Here is a 16921-nt window from a genome sequence, read left to right on the forward strand (position 1 = left end):
TCTGATCCTAATTCACTTTGCACTTGGGTAGATACTGTACTAAATAATAGGGATCACTTCAGGAAGGTGAGAATGACATTGGGTGTCAGTTGTTCTGATCATTTTTCTGCATCTCATATGGACTATTTCAAATTTTTTCTCAGATATCTACTTTCATTTCTTAAGCATTCTCTCTCTCTCCCTCACCAAACGAATCGGTATTACCATGTTTTGGCATATAACTTCAAGTGATTTTCCCCAGAAACTGTGGAAGTTTAGCAGAATTACTGACATTTCTATCCAATGGTAAACTGTCAACAGACAGTTTTCTTCCTAGTTGAGCTTTTTTTATCAAGTCTATTTGATTCAGTTAGCCTTTACTCTCTTCTCTCTCTCTCCTGATATCATAAGCTCATTGCCTTTTTATATCTGTGTGGCAGTTAATTTCGATATATAAATCTTTATGAACTGTTGAAATATTCAAATTCTTCTCTGTGATTTTATTTATCAAAAAATGTAATTATCATGAATAGATTTACAGTCACTTTTCTTGTTGATATTTCTAGTGATCATTGCAACTAGTGTCATATATTTACAAGTACATTGTTGATTGCAAATGAAATTTAGTTATGTTTATTAAAGTAATATTCCAATTTCTTATTAATAAAATCATCTTTTAGTGGACAAATATCCTCAACATCTTCCTTCATTTCCATCACTGTTCAAAGCCTTAGCCTCTGCTTATAAGGAGACTGCAGATGAACATGCTATAATAAAGGTATGTGTTTTTTTATATCTTATATGCAGGTTGAATTTATATTTTACAAAATTATTAGACACTTATCGATTTGTTTTTCCATCTGTGTGATTTCTGGCCAGATGCATTTTATTGAAATTTTGTATTTAGGATCTCTGTTAAAATGTATTGAGTTAGTGACAAAATTGGACAAAATTATTTGCTGTAATACAAAATTATATATTACAAATGACAAATTAAGTAATTTATCTCAAAAACTTAAATCCAGAAATTGCTCAAGGATAATTTGCTGTCATAATGAAGACTATCATATATAATAATACACTTATGAAATGCATCTTTTTTTTTTTTTTAATGGTTTCAGAGTGTTTCTATACTTGTTAAAATTTATGCATTATTGTTTAATACCAGGAATGCCAACTGATTTTTGCACAAAGGAATTTCTTGTCTTGCAATTACAGTGAGAATTGGAAGGCTTTTACATAAAATGTTATGGCTGCCTCATTGCCAAAAACTGAGTTTTCTTTTATAGTCCAGAAGTTGATTATCACTTTTATTTATATTAATCTTATACAAGAAGTTGAAAAAATACTCCAGCTTCACACTTCAAATTCTTCAACTTTCTGTATAAATCTGGAAGTTGGATTGTGAATGGATCACCACTAGTTGCTTTCATTGTTATAGGGCTTAGAGGAAAGTGGAAAATGAAATCTTTTTTTTATATTTATTTTTATTTATTTATATTTTTTATTACTTTTTACTTTATTACTTTTATTTATATTAATCTTATACAAGAAGTTGAAAAAATACTCCAGCTTCACACTTCAAATTCTTCAACTTTCTGTATAAATCTGGAAGTTGGATTGTGAATGGATCACCACTAGTTGCTTTCATTGTTATAGGGCTTAAAGGAAAGTGGAAAATGAAATCAGTTTTAGAATAGTGCTTATGGTAGGACCTATACAAAAAGACTTAAGACAGAAACTGAACATATGAGAAGGGTGAGGTCAACTGTTAGCAGATTGTCTCTTCTAGATACATGAAGACTTTTGAGGTATTTTGGTGCATCATGCCAAATGCGAGAACAGTGTTCTAAAGAATGTATGTCTGTTCTGAGAAAGGTTGAAGGTGTAAGTTCTAAGAACAGAAAGGTGATTTCACCTAGATTATTAACAAAGACAAGAAAGCTGAAATTTAATCTTTTATGTGAGGGTTATGGCACTTTAAATTTGATGAGTTTGTTCTCATTCTACTGAAGAATATCAAACAGATTGGTATTTTAATTATAGTAATGGAAGATTTTGAAGCTTGGAATATTTGAATACTTGTTTGTCAAATCAAAAGGAGGAGTAAAGAATACTGTCATAAGCAAAACTATGAATAAGATTTCAGACTAGTGAGAAAGATCATGGCATCTCTGTAACTCAGCTGGTTTTGATGACATCCTGTAGTCTGAAAGACCTGGGTTCAAATCCCATCTAGAACATATAAAACCTTTATCAGGGCTTTTTACTTGAAGGCAAGCTAGCCAGTCTCATACAGAGGTGGTGGTTCCCCCCATGAAACTGTTTTTTCATCCTGCAAAAACAGATATTTCATCCAGATATTTCATTAAAAGCAGATGCAATTGACAAGCATGATAGACTATAATATTGGATTAACTGCCATATCAGAGCATTAATGAGGTTTCCAAGAAGCCAAATTACTTGGCCATGACTAGCCATTGAGCCTAACATGCAAGTGGAAAAGGAGAGAAAGATTATTTAGTAGAAAGAAGAGTAGACTGAAGTGCACAATATTAAAATACTCCAGCATTAGTATGGAGAAACTATCCACCAGATTAAAAAGGTGGAGGATAAACGATAAGATTGTATGGTAGTGTCTTTGCATCTAATTCTGTCTCGTAGTCCCTGATATTGTTTGGATATGCTAGCAATTTGGAACTCGCTGACTAGACTGTATTAAGTATTATCCTAAACTAAACTACATATGTATTATTATTATAGAATAACAAAATCATTTATCATGACAGCTGGAGCATTGATATTTATATAAGGTCATTGGCAGGTAACCAATGTAGACAATGAAAAATCAGCTGCTAGAACCATCCTGACCAGAATTTGAAGATTTGCATTGGCAGTGTGTGAGAAGCATTAATAGAAAAGATTGGACTAATAGAGTAATTAGGGAAATGCCACGTAAACATAAGTGGTGTTACTGAGACTAAGAAGACAGAATAGGTGAGATCCTTCTAAATAATAAGTGTAAGATTATTATTCATGCCTAGGGATTAGAAAAAGAAGGGAGTTGCTAGGATATTTACTACTAACTTCTTGATTGGTAGCCAATTTCAGTTAAGTGAAATACAGACTTATTAAGTCTGTATTGCACTTAACTAAAATTGGCTATACTTAACCTATACAGACAGAGTATAGGATTGTAGTGAAAAATCACTTAGTACTGTGGGAGGGCTAAGGGATTTTTTATCATGGTTATATAAAACGTACTTTTTATCATCATCAATTCCCTGATGTGTGCCCTTGAGAAATGTGATTAAGTTTTATTACTAAGCTTTGTTACTAAGGGCCTGTTAATAGCTTACCTCTAAATTAGTCGATCATTTGTTAGCATTTTAATTTTGAGAAATACCTCTCACAAGATAAAGTTAGCAGATTTATAAGCTAAAAATGCACCTTGTATGTGTGTAAATTAAATATAGTTAAAATCTGATCACAGATTGAATGATATAATCACGTAATCACAAGAAAGATATTTATTTAACCAAATATTTCGGTCTGGAAATAGCAGACCATCGTCGGTGGTATTACAAGAACAGTTTAAAAAATATACAAGCTAGAATACTAACAATAGACCGTTGAAATTAGAACATGCCGCGTGATGTTATATCACTAAGTATGAAACGAAATATTTTGAAGTAGAAACATGATTGAATTTGCTATTAAAAAAAAAAAAAAAAAAAAAAAAAAAAAAGAGTAATCTTGATTAGGCTTTCCCAGATTTTTGATATAGATATGCAGTCATTACGATTCAGGTTGGGATGATGGAGCAAGGCCTCCACGCTTTCCTTGAACAAACGTTCGAACCTGTAACGGGATCTATGTAAGAGGCGCGTCTTGGACCAAAGGATGCTGTGGTCAGTTTCAATCCCGTGTTGAACCAAACCAGACTTTTCAGGTTTATTGAGTTTATTAAGTCTGGTTTGGCTCAACACGGGATTGAAACTGACCACAGCATCCTTTGGTCCAAGACGCGCCTCTTACATAGATCCCGTTACAGGTTCGAACGTTTGTTCAAGGAAAGCTTGGAGGCCTTGCTCCATCATCCCAACCTGAATCGTAATGACTGCATATCTATATCAAAAATCTGGGAAAGCCTAATCAAGATTACTCATTAATTTTTTTTTTTTTTTTTTTTTTTTTTTTTTTTTTTTTTTTTTTTTAATAGCAAATTCAATCATGTTTCTACTTCAAAATATTTCGTTTCATACTTAGTGATATAACATCACACGGCATGTTCTAATTTCAACGATCTATTGTTAGTATTCTAGCTTGTATATTTTTTAAACTGTTCTTGTAATACCACCGACGATGGTCTGCTATTTCCAGACCGAAATATTTGGTTAAATAAATATCTTTCTTGTGATTACGTGATTATATCATTCAGTCTTATGTCGCAAGTATCCTTAAAACAACATGATCACAGATTATTATCATCATATTCAGTAAGAGTTGAATTCAGTTTTCTCCATTTCTTGCAAAATCCATCAGCTTTGCTTGTAATATTTCTTTTGTCATATAATTCACTTTGTTTTATGTGAGCATTTGCTTGGACACAATTTTGGATATTTTAAAAAAATTGTTTGGATTTTGTTGTATGTCATAGAACTAATTTCTCCAGGAAACTATTAATTCTAGTTTGCTTATCTTTAAAATGTGCTTCAGCAAACACATTGATGGTTATGATTTCCATGTGGTTATTTGCCATTGTTACAAATTTTGTTGTTATGAGAAGGACTTGTTCAAAAATTTCTTGATCCTGTAAGAAATAGAAATCATCCATTAAAATGATGTTTCTGATGAGATTTGAAAAATTAATTAGATCATCTTGTTTTGGACATAAGAAATAATCTCATTTACATTCATTATCCTCATGTTCTGGTGAGGGTAAAAATGCAACAGGAACAAAATCATCATGGGTAACCAGCAAAAGATTCTGAATTTAACAGCTCTTTTAGTTTACTCTGCATTCTAAACATACTGGCCACTGATTAAAATCCTTTATGCAGATGTTCTTAAATGTCACTTATGCAGTGTATATGTGAAAAAAACAAAGGATCTTTTGGAGTTCGATAAAGGGTTTGCTGTGAGTGCTTGTCTGGCCACAATTTTGAAAACAGCAGAGCTTGACTGATTTCTCAAAAGGCGATATATCCTGGGTGTGTTTGATCAGCAGAAAAATAACTCATGTTGCTTGTCTAAGAGGCATAACTGTGGTCCTAGACAGTCTGTTAGGAATGAAATCACTGTCATCTGTGAACAAACAGAACTTCCTAGGTATAGCAATTGACTGAAACATTTAAGGAAGGCTGTTACTGACCCATATCTCACCGAACTATGTGAAGGGAATTAAAGAATGGATATTGGCAGTCACATACCTATATGGAAACCACTGATTTCTTGTGAAGAACTGGAAAGTTGATCTGCTGTGGTGTCATTAGAAAAAGACCAGACACTGGAAGACTGAGAAAAAAGTAGTCATCCAACAAGTCACAGTATGCCTTGTTCTGTACTGACAGTAGGCGAGAGTTTAGCAGGAGCCCCATGAAACAATGAACCCAGCTTGCCTTGTAAACACAACTCAAAGTTCTGGAGGTGGTGTCATGGTGTGGGGCATGTTCCATTGGTACGGAACAGGTGTCCTGTTATTGCTGGAAGGTCAGTAGTCCTCCAAGGAATATCTGAACATTGTTGCTGATCAAATCCATCCAACAATGTTGACTTTTTATCCAGCAGGTGATGGTTGTTTCATGGACAACAGTGCTACTGTCCATAGTTGCAGTTGTTTAACAGTGGCTCACAATCTGAACCCCCATTGAGAATGTATGGGACATGCTAGAAAAATAGATCCTGGAGCAAATTCCTACTCTGTTAAATCTGAGCCAGTTAAAGGACTGGTGTGTTTTAGACAGATGCAATCCAACACCTTGTGGAATCTATGCCAAACCGCATATGTGCTGTAATTCAGGATAAAGGAAGTCCAACATGGTATTAAATAAAAGTTTCAAATAATGTGGTCAGTATGTGTAGTAGAAAAAGAATCTGTTTGCTTTTTCTTGACACATTAGTCACCGAGATTTCAGATGGCTCACTATCTTTTTTCGATTTATAGAAGGCCAACACACTAAGAAAGATACCTACATAAACAATCATCATCATCATCATCATCCAGCCCAACAATGTGGTATTCTAAAAATACTTACACACAGAGTTGGGGCTATTTGTTCTAATGATGCATCTCTCTCCACTGAACTTAAAATATCTTCGCCATACTTTCTGGCAAATGGCTACAGCTCCTATAAAATAGATAATTTAACACATTGCCCTCTTACTTCCTTCACCTCAAACATAAGAACAAAACACCATTATTCCCTATTCCCTATGTCTTGGGTATATCAGAAAAGATAGCCAAAGTACTAATGAAATATAACCTTCACATCACATTCAAATTAAATGTTAATTAGCAATTCTGATTTGCTCTCCTAAGGAGAGCTATCTGTAGCATATCCTGGAGTGTATGATGTTTCATGTGATCTACTAAGGATAGACAGGACGATCTCTTAACATCCACCTTGGTGGACATAAAAAATACATTCGCTATCATTATTATGGTGAGTCCAGACTGGTAGACCATACTGGATATTCCTTCAACAGGATTAGATGGAAGAAAACCAGTGTGCTATATAGAACTTGTTATAGGTCAGAAATATTAATTTTAGAAAACTATGGCTATGAAGCATTCTCCTAACGTGAATAAGTATGGTTACATTAATTTTCCAAAAATTTGGGAATTATCCCAAGATAAAAACGCCTACATAGTTATAATACTTCTGTTTTACAATATTAGAAGGTGCCATATTAGGACTAGATCTTTTGTCTGTTACACTTTGAATCGTTTGACTTGCTCATTGTTGCGTGTTAACTTAATATGTAACTTATAATAATGCTTAACAGTATAAAAAAACACCAAGAAGAAAAAATATACATTTATTAAATTCACTAATATTTTGCTGGTTTTCTAGCCAGCATCATCAAATATGCAGGTTATTTCCTATGGAGAGAAAAAAATATACAAGTACCTAAATGGAACAGCTATGGATTCCCCTCTTTCTCCCCTTCTATCAAAATTCTATATAGAGCAATTTGAAAATTATGCACTCAGCACAGCCACACATAAACCAGCAGTTTTGGATGTGCTGTACTGATGATGTTCTTGCTGTTTGACTGCATGGTCCACGCACATTAGACACATATTTGGCACATCTTAACAGCTGACATCCAAAATAAACTTCACAATAGAAAAAGAAGTTACTCTCCTTAGATGTGCTAGTGACACAACTTCTTAATGGCTCATTATCCTTCTTCATGTATAGAAAACCCACTCATACTGGGAGGTATTTACATAATCAATCACATCACCACTCTTCCCAATAGTATGGCATCCTCAAAAACACTTGCTCACTAAACCAGGACTACTCGTTCAAATGATACAGTCCTTAAAACTGAACTCAGGAACTTTGCAACACCTTTTTAGCCAATGGCTACAGCACATATAAAATAGCTATCATGCACCACCCCCCAACCTTCCTACATGCAACACATAGAATCACAACAAAACCATTGACATCCCATATGTCAAGGGTACATCAGAAAAAAAAGTTCTCTGCAGATATGATCTCCTTACTACTTTCAGACCTTTCATTCAGTTAGTTACCTTGACATGTTCTCGTTTGCATTCTTGTGAACATCCTGCAGTATATAAAGTTCCTTGTGCTGTAGTTTAGCCTACTTTGAACAGACCAGTAGATTAGTTATCATCCAACATGAAGAACATAAAAATTGCATCCGAGATCATCTTCATGGCAAGTTGGGTTGGCAGACCATACTTTGGATTCTCCTTCACAGAGGATCAGATGGAGAAAAATATCTCTATTACATAGCAGTTGTTACAGCTCTGAGAGGCTATTCTTAGAATCAGCATCAGCTTTGAAACACTATTAATCTCTGCAAGTATGATTGCATCAGTTTATCAAATATATGGAAGACTGTCGTTTTAACCCTGCAGAGGTCATTGCAGATCTGACAGATACAAACAAATTGTTTGATATAAATATTCTTGCACGTATCCAGTGTATAGCTTGGAGGTCATGACTAGCTGCACATGCATATGTTATGAGTGATATTCTGCATTATTTATGCGGTCAGTTTTGGTTTAGCATGTGTTATGTAAAGGTTTGTGATATTTGGTAGTAAATTGTATCTGAGAGGTACTACGAACTCCGGTGTCAGTATATGTTAGTATTGGTTTAGATGTTTTTTTTTATTTTTTTTATTTATTTATTGTTGAAAATGGCTGGAAAAATATATCGATTGAATAATCCATCAGATATTGAAGAGATTCAGCGAATGTTACTCGAATTCGATGATGAAAATGATAGAGTCAAATGCGAAAGTGATATTTCATAGTAAATTGTATCTGAGAAAGATACTGCGAACTCTGATGTCAGTATAGTATTGGTTTAGTTGGTTTTTTTTCCTTGTTTCTTTGTTCAATAATTTCTAGATTGTAACTGAAAATAAATAAACTGTTTGTATTATATTTGCAGTGTTTTTTTTTTAAAGTTTTATCACATTTTAGCACATACATACTAGTAATGAATATATCTCTCAGATACACGCGACATCCGCTGGGTTAAAGTCTAATTAACCAAACTTCTCATTGGTCCAGATCTGAACCCTATTGGCATGTTAGAAATGGGAAAACAGATCCTTTCAGGTAACTTTGTAGTTATATGACCCACGAAGAGCACTATATATGAATGTTAAATCATCATCAAATTCCTGACATGTGTCCTCAAGGGGATACACAGGATATGACAGTATTACTTGAAAAAACTTACATCATTACTAACTTCCTATCTACAATTGTCCTCAAAATCAATCTGTTACCTGTCAAAACTCCAACATTATCAGATTTTCTATTTCTTACTTCTAAAGCACTTTTTACTGTATCACTCAACCTATATCTTGGTCTTCCTCTGGCTCTTTTTCCTGCCAACCTGGCAGAGAACACTTATTTAGCTAATCTTTCCCATTCTGTTTAAGTGACCATACCACCTGAGATTAGCTCTGCTAACGCATTCCTGGATGCTGACAATGACAAGTTCTTTCCAAATATCCTCGTTTTTAATATGATATTGCTATTGATGCCAAGTCATGCCCCTAATCTTTCTCAGGACTTTCATATCTGCGGTCTCTAGTCTTTGGTCAGGTGTTTTACTTCTGACCCAGCTCTCAGATCCATAAGTTAAAATTGGTTTGAACAGCTAATTTAGTATTTTGACTGATTTCTCTCTTGTTCCATATAAATTTATTCAGTTGACTTTCTGCCATACCAACTTTGTTGATTCTGTTGTCTATTTCCATATTTAATTTACCATCTTTCACTAAAAATTGTGCCTAAGTAGCTGAAATGTTTTGCTTGTTCTATAGGTTCTCCATTCACAATGCAGTTGATATTTTCAATGCTTCTGCTTATTTTCATTGTGTTTGTCTTGTTATTGCTGATCTTCATACCATATTTATTACAACAGTTATTAGTTTAGTCAGGGAATCTTGCAGACTTGTACTGGATTTATTTAGAAGTATAACATCATCCACATAAAGCAAAGAATTGACATCAACATCTCCAATTTTGATATTAAGTTTAATATCACTTTCCTTCATAATGTGATCCATATAGATAATGAATAACAGAGGGGATAATATACATCCTTGTCTGACACTAGATTTAGCATTTAACTATCTTAGTGTACTTCCTTCAATTTTAACTGCTGACTTAAAATTCAAATAAAGAGTAAGTATTGCTTGATATTATGCCCCATTGACACCATACAATTGTAGCACATTGATCTCCAATCATCTAGAATTCGTTCCTCTGCCCAGGCCATCTGAACTATGCAGTTCAGCCACTGTAAGACTTTTATACCTCCATACTTGAGCATTTCTGATCGAATATCATCCACTCCATCTGCCTTTCACATTTCAGGCTTTTAATGGATTTTTTACTTCAAGTATGGATATGTATTCCTGATTACATGACCGTTGAGTGTTTTTTACGACTGTGCTGTCACTGATGTTTCATTTAGCAATTTTTCAAAGTAATTACTCCATACATCAAGGATATCTTTTTCCCCAGTTTTCATGTCACCTTTATCATCTTTAATTTCTTTTACAGCATTCTTTTCTTCATTTCTGAATGTTTTCGACAACCTCCACAATATCTTGCCACCTTTTTTTTGATATTTGTTTTCTATGTTCTTGCCAAGCCTTCCGACTTTTATTTAGCTAGTTTTACGGTGTTTAGCTTTCTTACATTTGTCTCTGTGTTCTCTAAGAGCACAAGCTTACTTATTTGACAGGAACTTTTGATATGCTTTATTCTTTTCCTTCACTGCCCCTTTAACTTCCTGTGTCCACCATGGAGGTCTGATTTTTCTATCCTTGCAGACAATCTCACCACATGCCTCTCTGGTTGAAACAATCAGTATTTTCTTCAGGGCTTGCCATTGAATCTTCTTGGTTTGGTTCCTGTTTTCAAGCTCTCATTTTTTCTTGAATAATGTTTGTGTATTTTAGTCTACAGTTCACATCTGAGAGCTGCTCAACTTTTATTTGCTTTAAAACTTTTTTATATGTTCTTCTTTTCAATATGAAATTCAATTTTTTCCTACTCAAGACTAACTGGTGATCGCTTCCACTTTCAAATCCTCTGTACACTCTAGTGTCCTGCACCAGTAAGAAAACATCGCTTTCAACAATAGCATAGTCAATGAGACTTCTTATTCCTCGCCTCTTCTCTCAATGTGAATTTGTGCACATTTTTATGTTGGGACATGGTGTTAGTAATAACCAGTCCATGTCCTAAGCAAAAATCCAACAGGTATTTGCAATTATTATGAGCTTTGCTCTTTTCTCCAAATTTTCCTAAAATATTTGTGTATATGTGACAGTAATTTCCTACTCTGCTATTTAGAACCCCATCGAGGACCAACTTCCAAATCAAATTAGCATCCTCATCTGTTAACATAAGAACAAACTCCATCCTATATTACATTCAGAAGTTTATGAAGTGCCTTGTATCTGTGAATTACTGTATCTTACTATGGAAAGACAGGAAGGTCTATTGACATTTATCTCAGAGAATATAAATGCATTTGCTATCATTGTTATGGCATACAGGATGGACTCACATAAGATTAGATGGAAGAAAACCCAAACATTCCATAGAAGTCGTTACAAGTCAGAGAGATTTGTTTTTGGAATTAGTGTAATGAAACAATCCCCAGACATTAATAAGTACCAATATATTTACCAAAAATTTAGGAGGCAGTCATTTTAAGACCATGTCTAACTTAACACATGCAAACTTCCTTTCACCCAATGAGAATGCTAAATTAGGGCTAAATCTTTTTTTAATTGTTATAATTTTAATTTGTTTCCACTAATAACTGATTGTCAGCACTTGTGTATGATGACAGACAAATTGTGGTGTTGAAGATGCTGGGGGGGGGGGGGGTGAAAAATTAGCATCTAAATAAATATTTTATTTATTTTGTTCCTTTGGCATTATGAATACTGCAGAAAAGCTCCAGTGAATTGCTATAGTATGTTTTCTGTACTTTGTAATTTTTAACTTGCTTTGAATTTCTAAGCATTGAAAATTTAGTCTCCTTACATTCATAAATTAACAAATATTTTCTTTATTTAGCTTTTGAAATTGTTTGACATACCAGAGAGAAGTGAACAGGCATCACAAGCAAGTAAGTGATTAGATATAATTAAATCTGTGGTGTTTTATTATGGTATTGTAAATATTTTCTGACTTGTTTCTTAATTTCTTCCTTAGTTATAGGAAATACTAACTAGAAACCAAGGTGATAGATGACTTTCATTGCAAAGTGACTTTGCCATATTTTGTTTTCAGACCAGGATCTATAGTTTCTTAATCCCTCCCTTTCCCCAGTTGCAGGTGATGACCTTGCTGGCCATGCTCTCCACACCCTAATTATTTTACTTGTAAGCCAGCCCCGTCTCCATCATGTGAGGATACAGTTGTTGGGAAGTTTACTTTCTTTGATGCATGCAATCTTATCGATTTTTACCATCTGTAAATTATTCCTTTTGATTCTGAGTGGTTTAACTCCTGACTTAAAAACCATTATCTGAAACTAAAAGGCAAAACACCTTGCACATACAGTATCCTAGTGTAAAATCTTGTATAGACAGAATTTTTAAATTAGATTCTTTCTATACCGATTTTACTTAGGAATTCAAATTAATTTAACATACTTGTAATTTTGGTTAATATTTAACTAATGACTTGCTGTATAACAACAAAGGACAAAGAAAAAATGCCTGAATGAATTGTAACAATAGATTGTTAAGACAAAAAAAATCCCAGATGGGATTAAGAATAAGACCTAAGGCCATCGCACACACGAAGGTCAAGAATGTATGGGGTTTTTCCGCCTTAACGCAGCGACCTAAAAGGTGGAGGGGGGGGGGGACCTCTATGAATACCCAGGGAAATAAAAAAGTAGCAAGAACCAAGGTCAATTGAGCAACATAAAAGGGGGAGACATCAAGAGAGCAGGGGAGACGATTGCAGGAAGTTTTTTTCGAGAAAGGTCAGTCATCATGAGGAGGGTTCGTTTCGGAGAAGGTGAGTCGAGTTAGCTAGAAGACCACCTAGGAGGAGAGGTTGTTTCCATGGTCGTCGCTGGATAAGTTCATTTTCACCCAGTTTCTGTTCTGGCTCCCGGTTCGAGTATGTCCTGCCAATTCTAGGTCAAGGGATCCTGTTCTAGCCAACAGACACTGAAGATGCTAGATGGGTCATTTATGCAGTGTAGGAAGTAAGTTCCGGATTTCCAGCCACCAAGGTTCCTGCTGATCTTCGTCTGTGGAAGTGCCCTTGTTGATATCAGAAAACAGTGCCCATGTGTGTGTAAGCAATATCAGAAGGAAGAAGATGATAGCGATCTGAAGGGTCAGCTGATGTGGACTAGATGACTAAATACCAAGTAAGGTCTATTATATGTGATTTAACTAGAGGCAGAAATTGTAGCAGAGATTTCTCTAGCTGTTTTTTGTTAGTATTACTTCAGTACTGAAGGCAATTAGCTAACCATTGAGAAATATCTTGCTTAGTTGTGTAAAATAGGATAGCATTGTTACAAGGTGAAAGTTAATGTGTGTCATGTTATTTATTGTCTAAGCTTGCCTGTGGTATGGTATGTGTAGGTCTGTTATGTTGTATGACAGTAAGTATAGGCACAAATATTATCTTAGCTTGTTTACCAAAAGGAGAATTGTTGAACTAGATTGGATAATTTAAGATCTAAGTTAATATTGCTGAGAAGTATAGAGTCGAGAAAAAGATTGTGTGCTTAGTGTTAACTTTATTGCACTCTAATTAGCATGAATAAATTGTTTTGTTTGTCAAATAACTTGCCTGATTCCTATATACCAATGCACTTCTCATAAAAAGACCTAACCTGTGCGATTAGGAGATAAATAGCCACGACTGAAGAATAGAGTATTGCATTGCTTGACATAGTGACAAGTGTGAGAGAGATTTCCTTGCTTTGCTAAGTGTTTTTTTTTTAATTAAAGGATTGTCTTATCTGCAATTTCTGATGGCACAGTAGTAAAAAAAAATATAAATTTTTCATAAATCAATATAGAAAAACGCTTACTGTTTAAACAAAGGGATTGACTCCAGCCAGAGGCAATTCCTATGTTTTAGAATTTTGTGCACGTGATTTAGCATAGTTATGACATTGAAAAAAAGGGGGGGGGTCTAATTGAAAGAAAGGATTAACTCTAGTAGACTAAATCAAGCAATGGATTAAGAACAACGGAGTCATGACTGTTGAGTATAATAAGTTAAGTGAGTTGAAATAAACAAGATAAATAATTATATATTTTGAACAAAGTATGCAATCAAAACTTAAAGAAAATAAGTATCATATATATTACAAAGGCGCAGACGACACGCGATTTTACACTAGGACATCACATACTTCTAAAATAGTCATCAACTGATTAAAAGATTGTCTTCATACACCTTTATAAGCAAAAAAAAATTCTTTCATTTTTAAAAAAACACAAATATGTACAACATAAAATCAGTATAACTTAACTTCTCAAGCACCAATATAAGTTAACAATTACTATCCTGTATGGAGAAACTTATGGAATTTTAGTCTATTGTTTCCAACTGAACATTAATTCTTCTTTATTTATATAGGAGGAGGTTTAATACAAGATTAATCTGTTACTACTTTCATATCAGTGATATAAATTAGTTTTATTTTTCTCTTGCTGCATCCAAATCCCAGAATTCTGAATATCTTCATCCAAAACACTTCAGTAACTTAATTCACTTTCTATATGAAATTCTTAATAAGCTTCATTGAATAAATTACTGAAACCATAACAATAGTTTTTTTAATCACCTTTCATATTGAGAATCTTTAATACGTAGCAAGTTCATAACTCACAAATTTTTGTTAAATTATAAATTTTTCCCCACAATGTTTAAACACTGAGGTAAGATCTAATTACATTTGTTAAATATCTTTTCTAAATAAATTTATTTATACATAATCAAGACTTAATGGCCAAAGATTATATATATATTAAAAGAAAAATTAAAAAAAAAGAAAAATAAAAAACATTGCATCCCAAATTGTCTTGCTCAAGTCGCATAGAAAGAAACATACATTTAAATAATAGCATTTAAAAATAAACTTCTTAACTGTCAATTCAGTTCATTATTTTATGATTACTTGTGAGATATTATTATTATTATTGCATAGTCACCTCCATGGAGTCCTAAGATTCATTGTGGGAGACCCCAACTATCAACACAATATCTATCAGACCTTTCCTTGAAACCATTATCAGACAAACTCAGGAGGCCCATTTCATTCACCCACCACTCTCCAAGTGAAAAATCTATTCCTCATGTCCTTGCTAACCACTCTTACCCAACTTCTAGGGATGTCCTCTTGTTCTGTGCCTTCTGGCCAAGTGTTGAAATATTTCCTTTGTATTAATCCTATAACATCTTTTAAGTAACTTAAATGATTCTATCAACCCCCCCCCCCTTTTTTTTTTTTTGTTTGCTGATCAACTTTTGGAACCCACAAACCCTCAGTCTATCCTCATAGAGAGCATTCCACAGACCACTCATCATCTTGGTCACTCGCCTTCAGTCACTTATCTCTCCACCACTTCGTCATCCCCAAGAAACCCAGGTGACCAGACCTGAGTACAGTAATCCAGATGTTGTATCAAGGCTTTATAAAGCGGAATAACTCCTTTATCTCTGCTTGTTGGTGTGTTCTTCGATAACTAAGTAATCCTGTGAGCTACCCTAACCACTTCAGCAATATGCTCTCTAAACTTCAACTTTTTAATCTACTGCTGCTATTAGGAAATCCCTGGCTTCAATTTCATGGAGTACAGTTCCCTCAATGTGGTACACAGCTTATAATATTTCTATCCCAAAATGTATACACTTTTTTCCACATTAAATTGACATCCATTGTGTTTTGTCCATACTATCAGCCTATTTAAATCATCCTGCAAGCTCTCTACACCACCTTGATTAGCTATTACCAACTTTGCATCATCAGCAAACAAATGAATATCTCCCTTCAAATTATTTCCTATATTATTTATGTTAGGATGCTTCACCAACAAAATATAAAGGTTGCCTTCTACCCCAATCGACAAGATCTCTAATTACCCGAAACCTTAACCTCCCCATCTGCTACTTAAAAAATGAGGTGTATACAAGATCAGCTGTAGTTATGCTTTGCACAACATAGGACAGTCAGGCAGGCAGGTGAAAGAGTTCTTTTTGTTGGTACAAATGATTTAACAAGTGACAAGTGTGGTATGTGAGAAGACATGAAAGAGTTGTGCATGCAACAAAGAAGAGTGAGGAAGTAAAAGTTACAAGTCAGTTGCCAGGGCATGATAGAGGTGAGATGGAGTGCTATGAACATGAATGAGTCAATGTGTAGAAGGAATGATATGGAGTTTGTGGATTTGTGGAGCGAGTTTGATGGCAGGAAGGATTTATATAAGGATGACTTACATCTAAATGGATTTGGTGTCAGGAGTCTTGAGAAAGTGTTGCTTAGTGACAGTTTGGAAGTGCAAAGTCAGGGAAACTAGAATGTTTAGGGGAAATGCTGGTGAGCATGGGTCCAGGTAACCTAGATGTTAGTAAGTGGGAGAATGATCACATGATGCAAAATGTAGCACCCCCAAGTTCTTAACTTTAGTGGGTTAAATAATACAAGATGTAAGATAAGTTGTGGGATAAAGGGGGTATTGCAGTGTACGTATACTAATGTCAGAAGTATTCGAAATAAGTTGGAGGAATTTTTGGCATTGGTTAAGCACAACTTGTCCAAAAGTTATAGGCATTAGTTGAGACATGGTTGATTGATGATATATTCATAGGAATAGAATGTAAGGGATGTAGTGTTTTCAGAGAGAACAAAAGCAACAGCATTAGGGGGATGGGGTTGCTAATGATAGCAGAGGAATTAAAGCCAAAAAGAATGGAAATACATTGGGGGACAGGGATTCAGAGGGCAGTACATTTGAGGCTATCTGGTGTGAGATAGAGGCCAACAGGACTAAATATTAATTGGTAGCTGCTATAATCCATGGGATATAAGGGAGAATGCAGATGATGTACTTGCAAATTAGCATGATGAGTACAGGTCAAGTAATTATTATGAAGATTTTAACTATGCGCACATAGATTAGGAAGAAGAATGGTCACAGGCAAGGAAGGAAA

The 16921-nt window shown here is 34.5% G+C and overlaps 1 protein-coding gene across 1 annotated transcript in view; it reads left to right on the top strand.

The window, feature by feature from the left end:
• The window catches only part of LOC150102216 (leucine-rich PPR motif-containing protein, mitochondrial-like), a 394112-nt gene that overhangs the window by 150747 nt on the left and 226444 nt on the right, over positions 1 to 16921 (top strand). Inside the window, exons 15-16 of the mRNA XM_090399109.1 lie at positions 660 to 757; positions 11804 to 11855. Of these exons, the coding sequence (XP_090255235.1) occupies positions 660 to 757; positions 11804 to 11855 (150 nt within the window). The remainder of the gene's footprint in view (positions 1 to 659; positions 758 to 11803; positions 11856 to 16921) is intronic.

Source organism: Typopeltis vanoorti, chromosome 10, assembly GCF_054136105.1.
Source record: "Typopeltis vanoorti isolate ZY-2024b chromosome 10, IOZ_Tvanoo_1.0, whole genome shotgun sequence".
Lineage (NCBI taxonomy): Eukaryota > Metazoa > Arthropoda > Arachnida > Uropygi > Thelyphonidae > Typopeltis > Typopeltis vanoorti.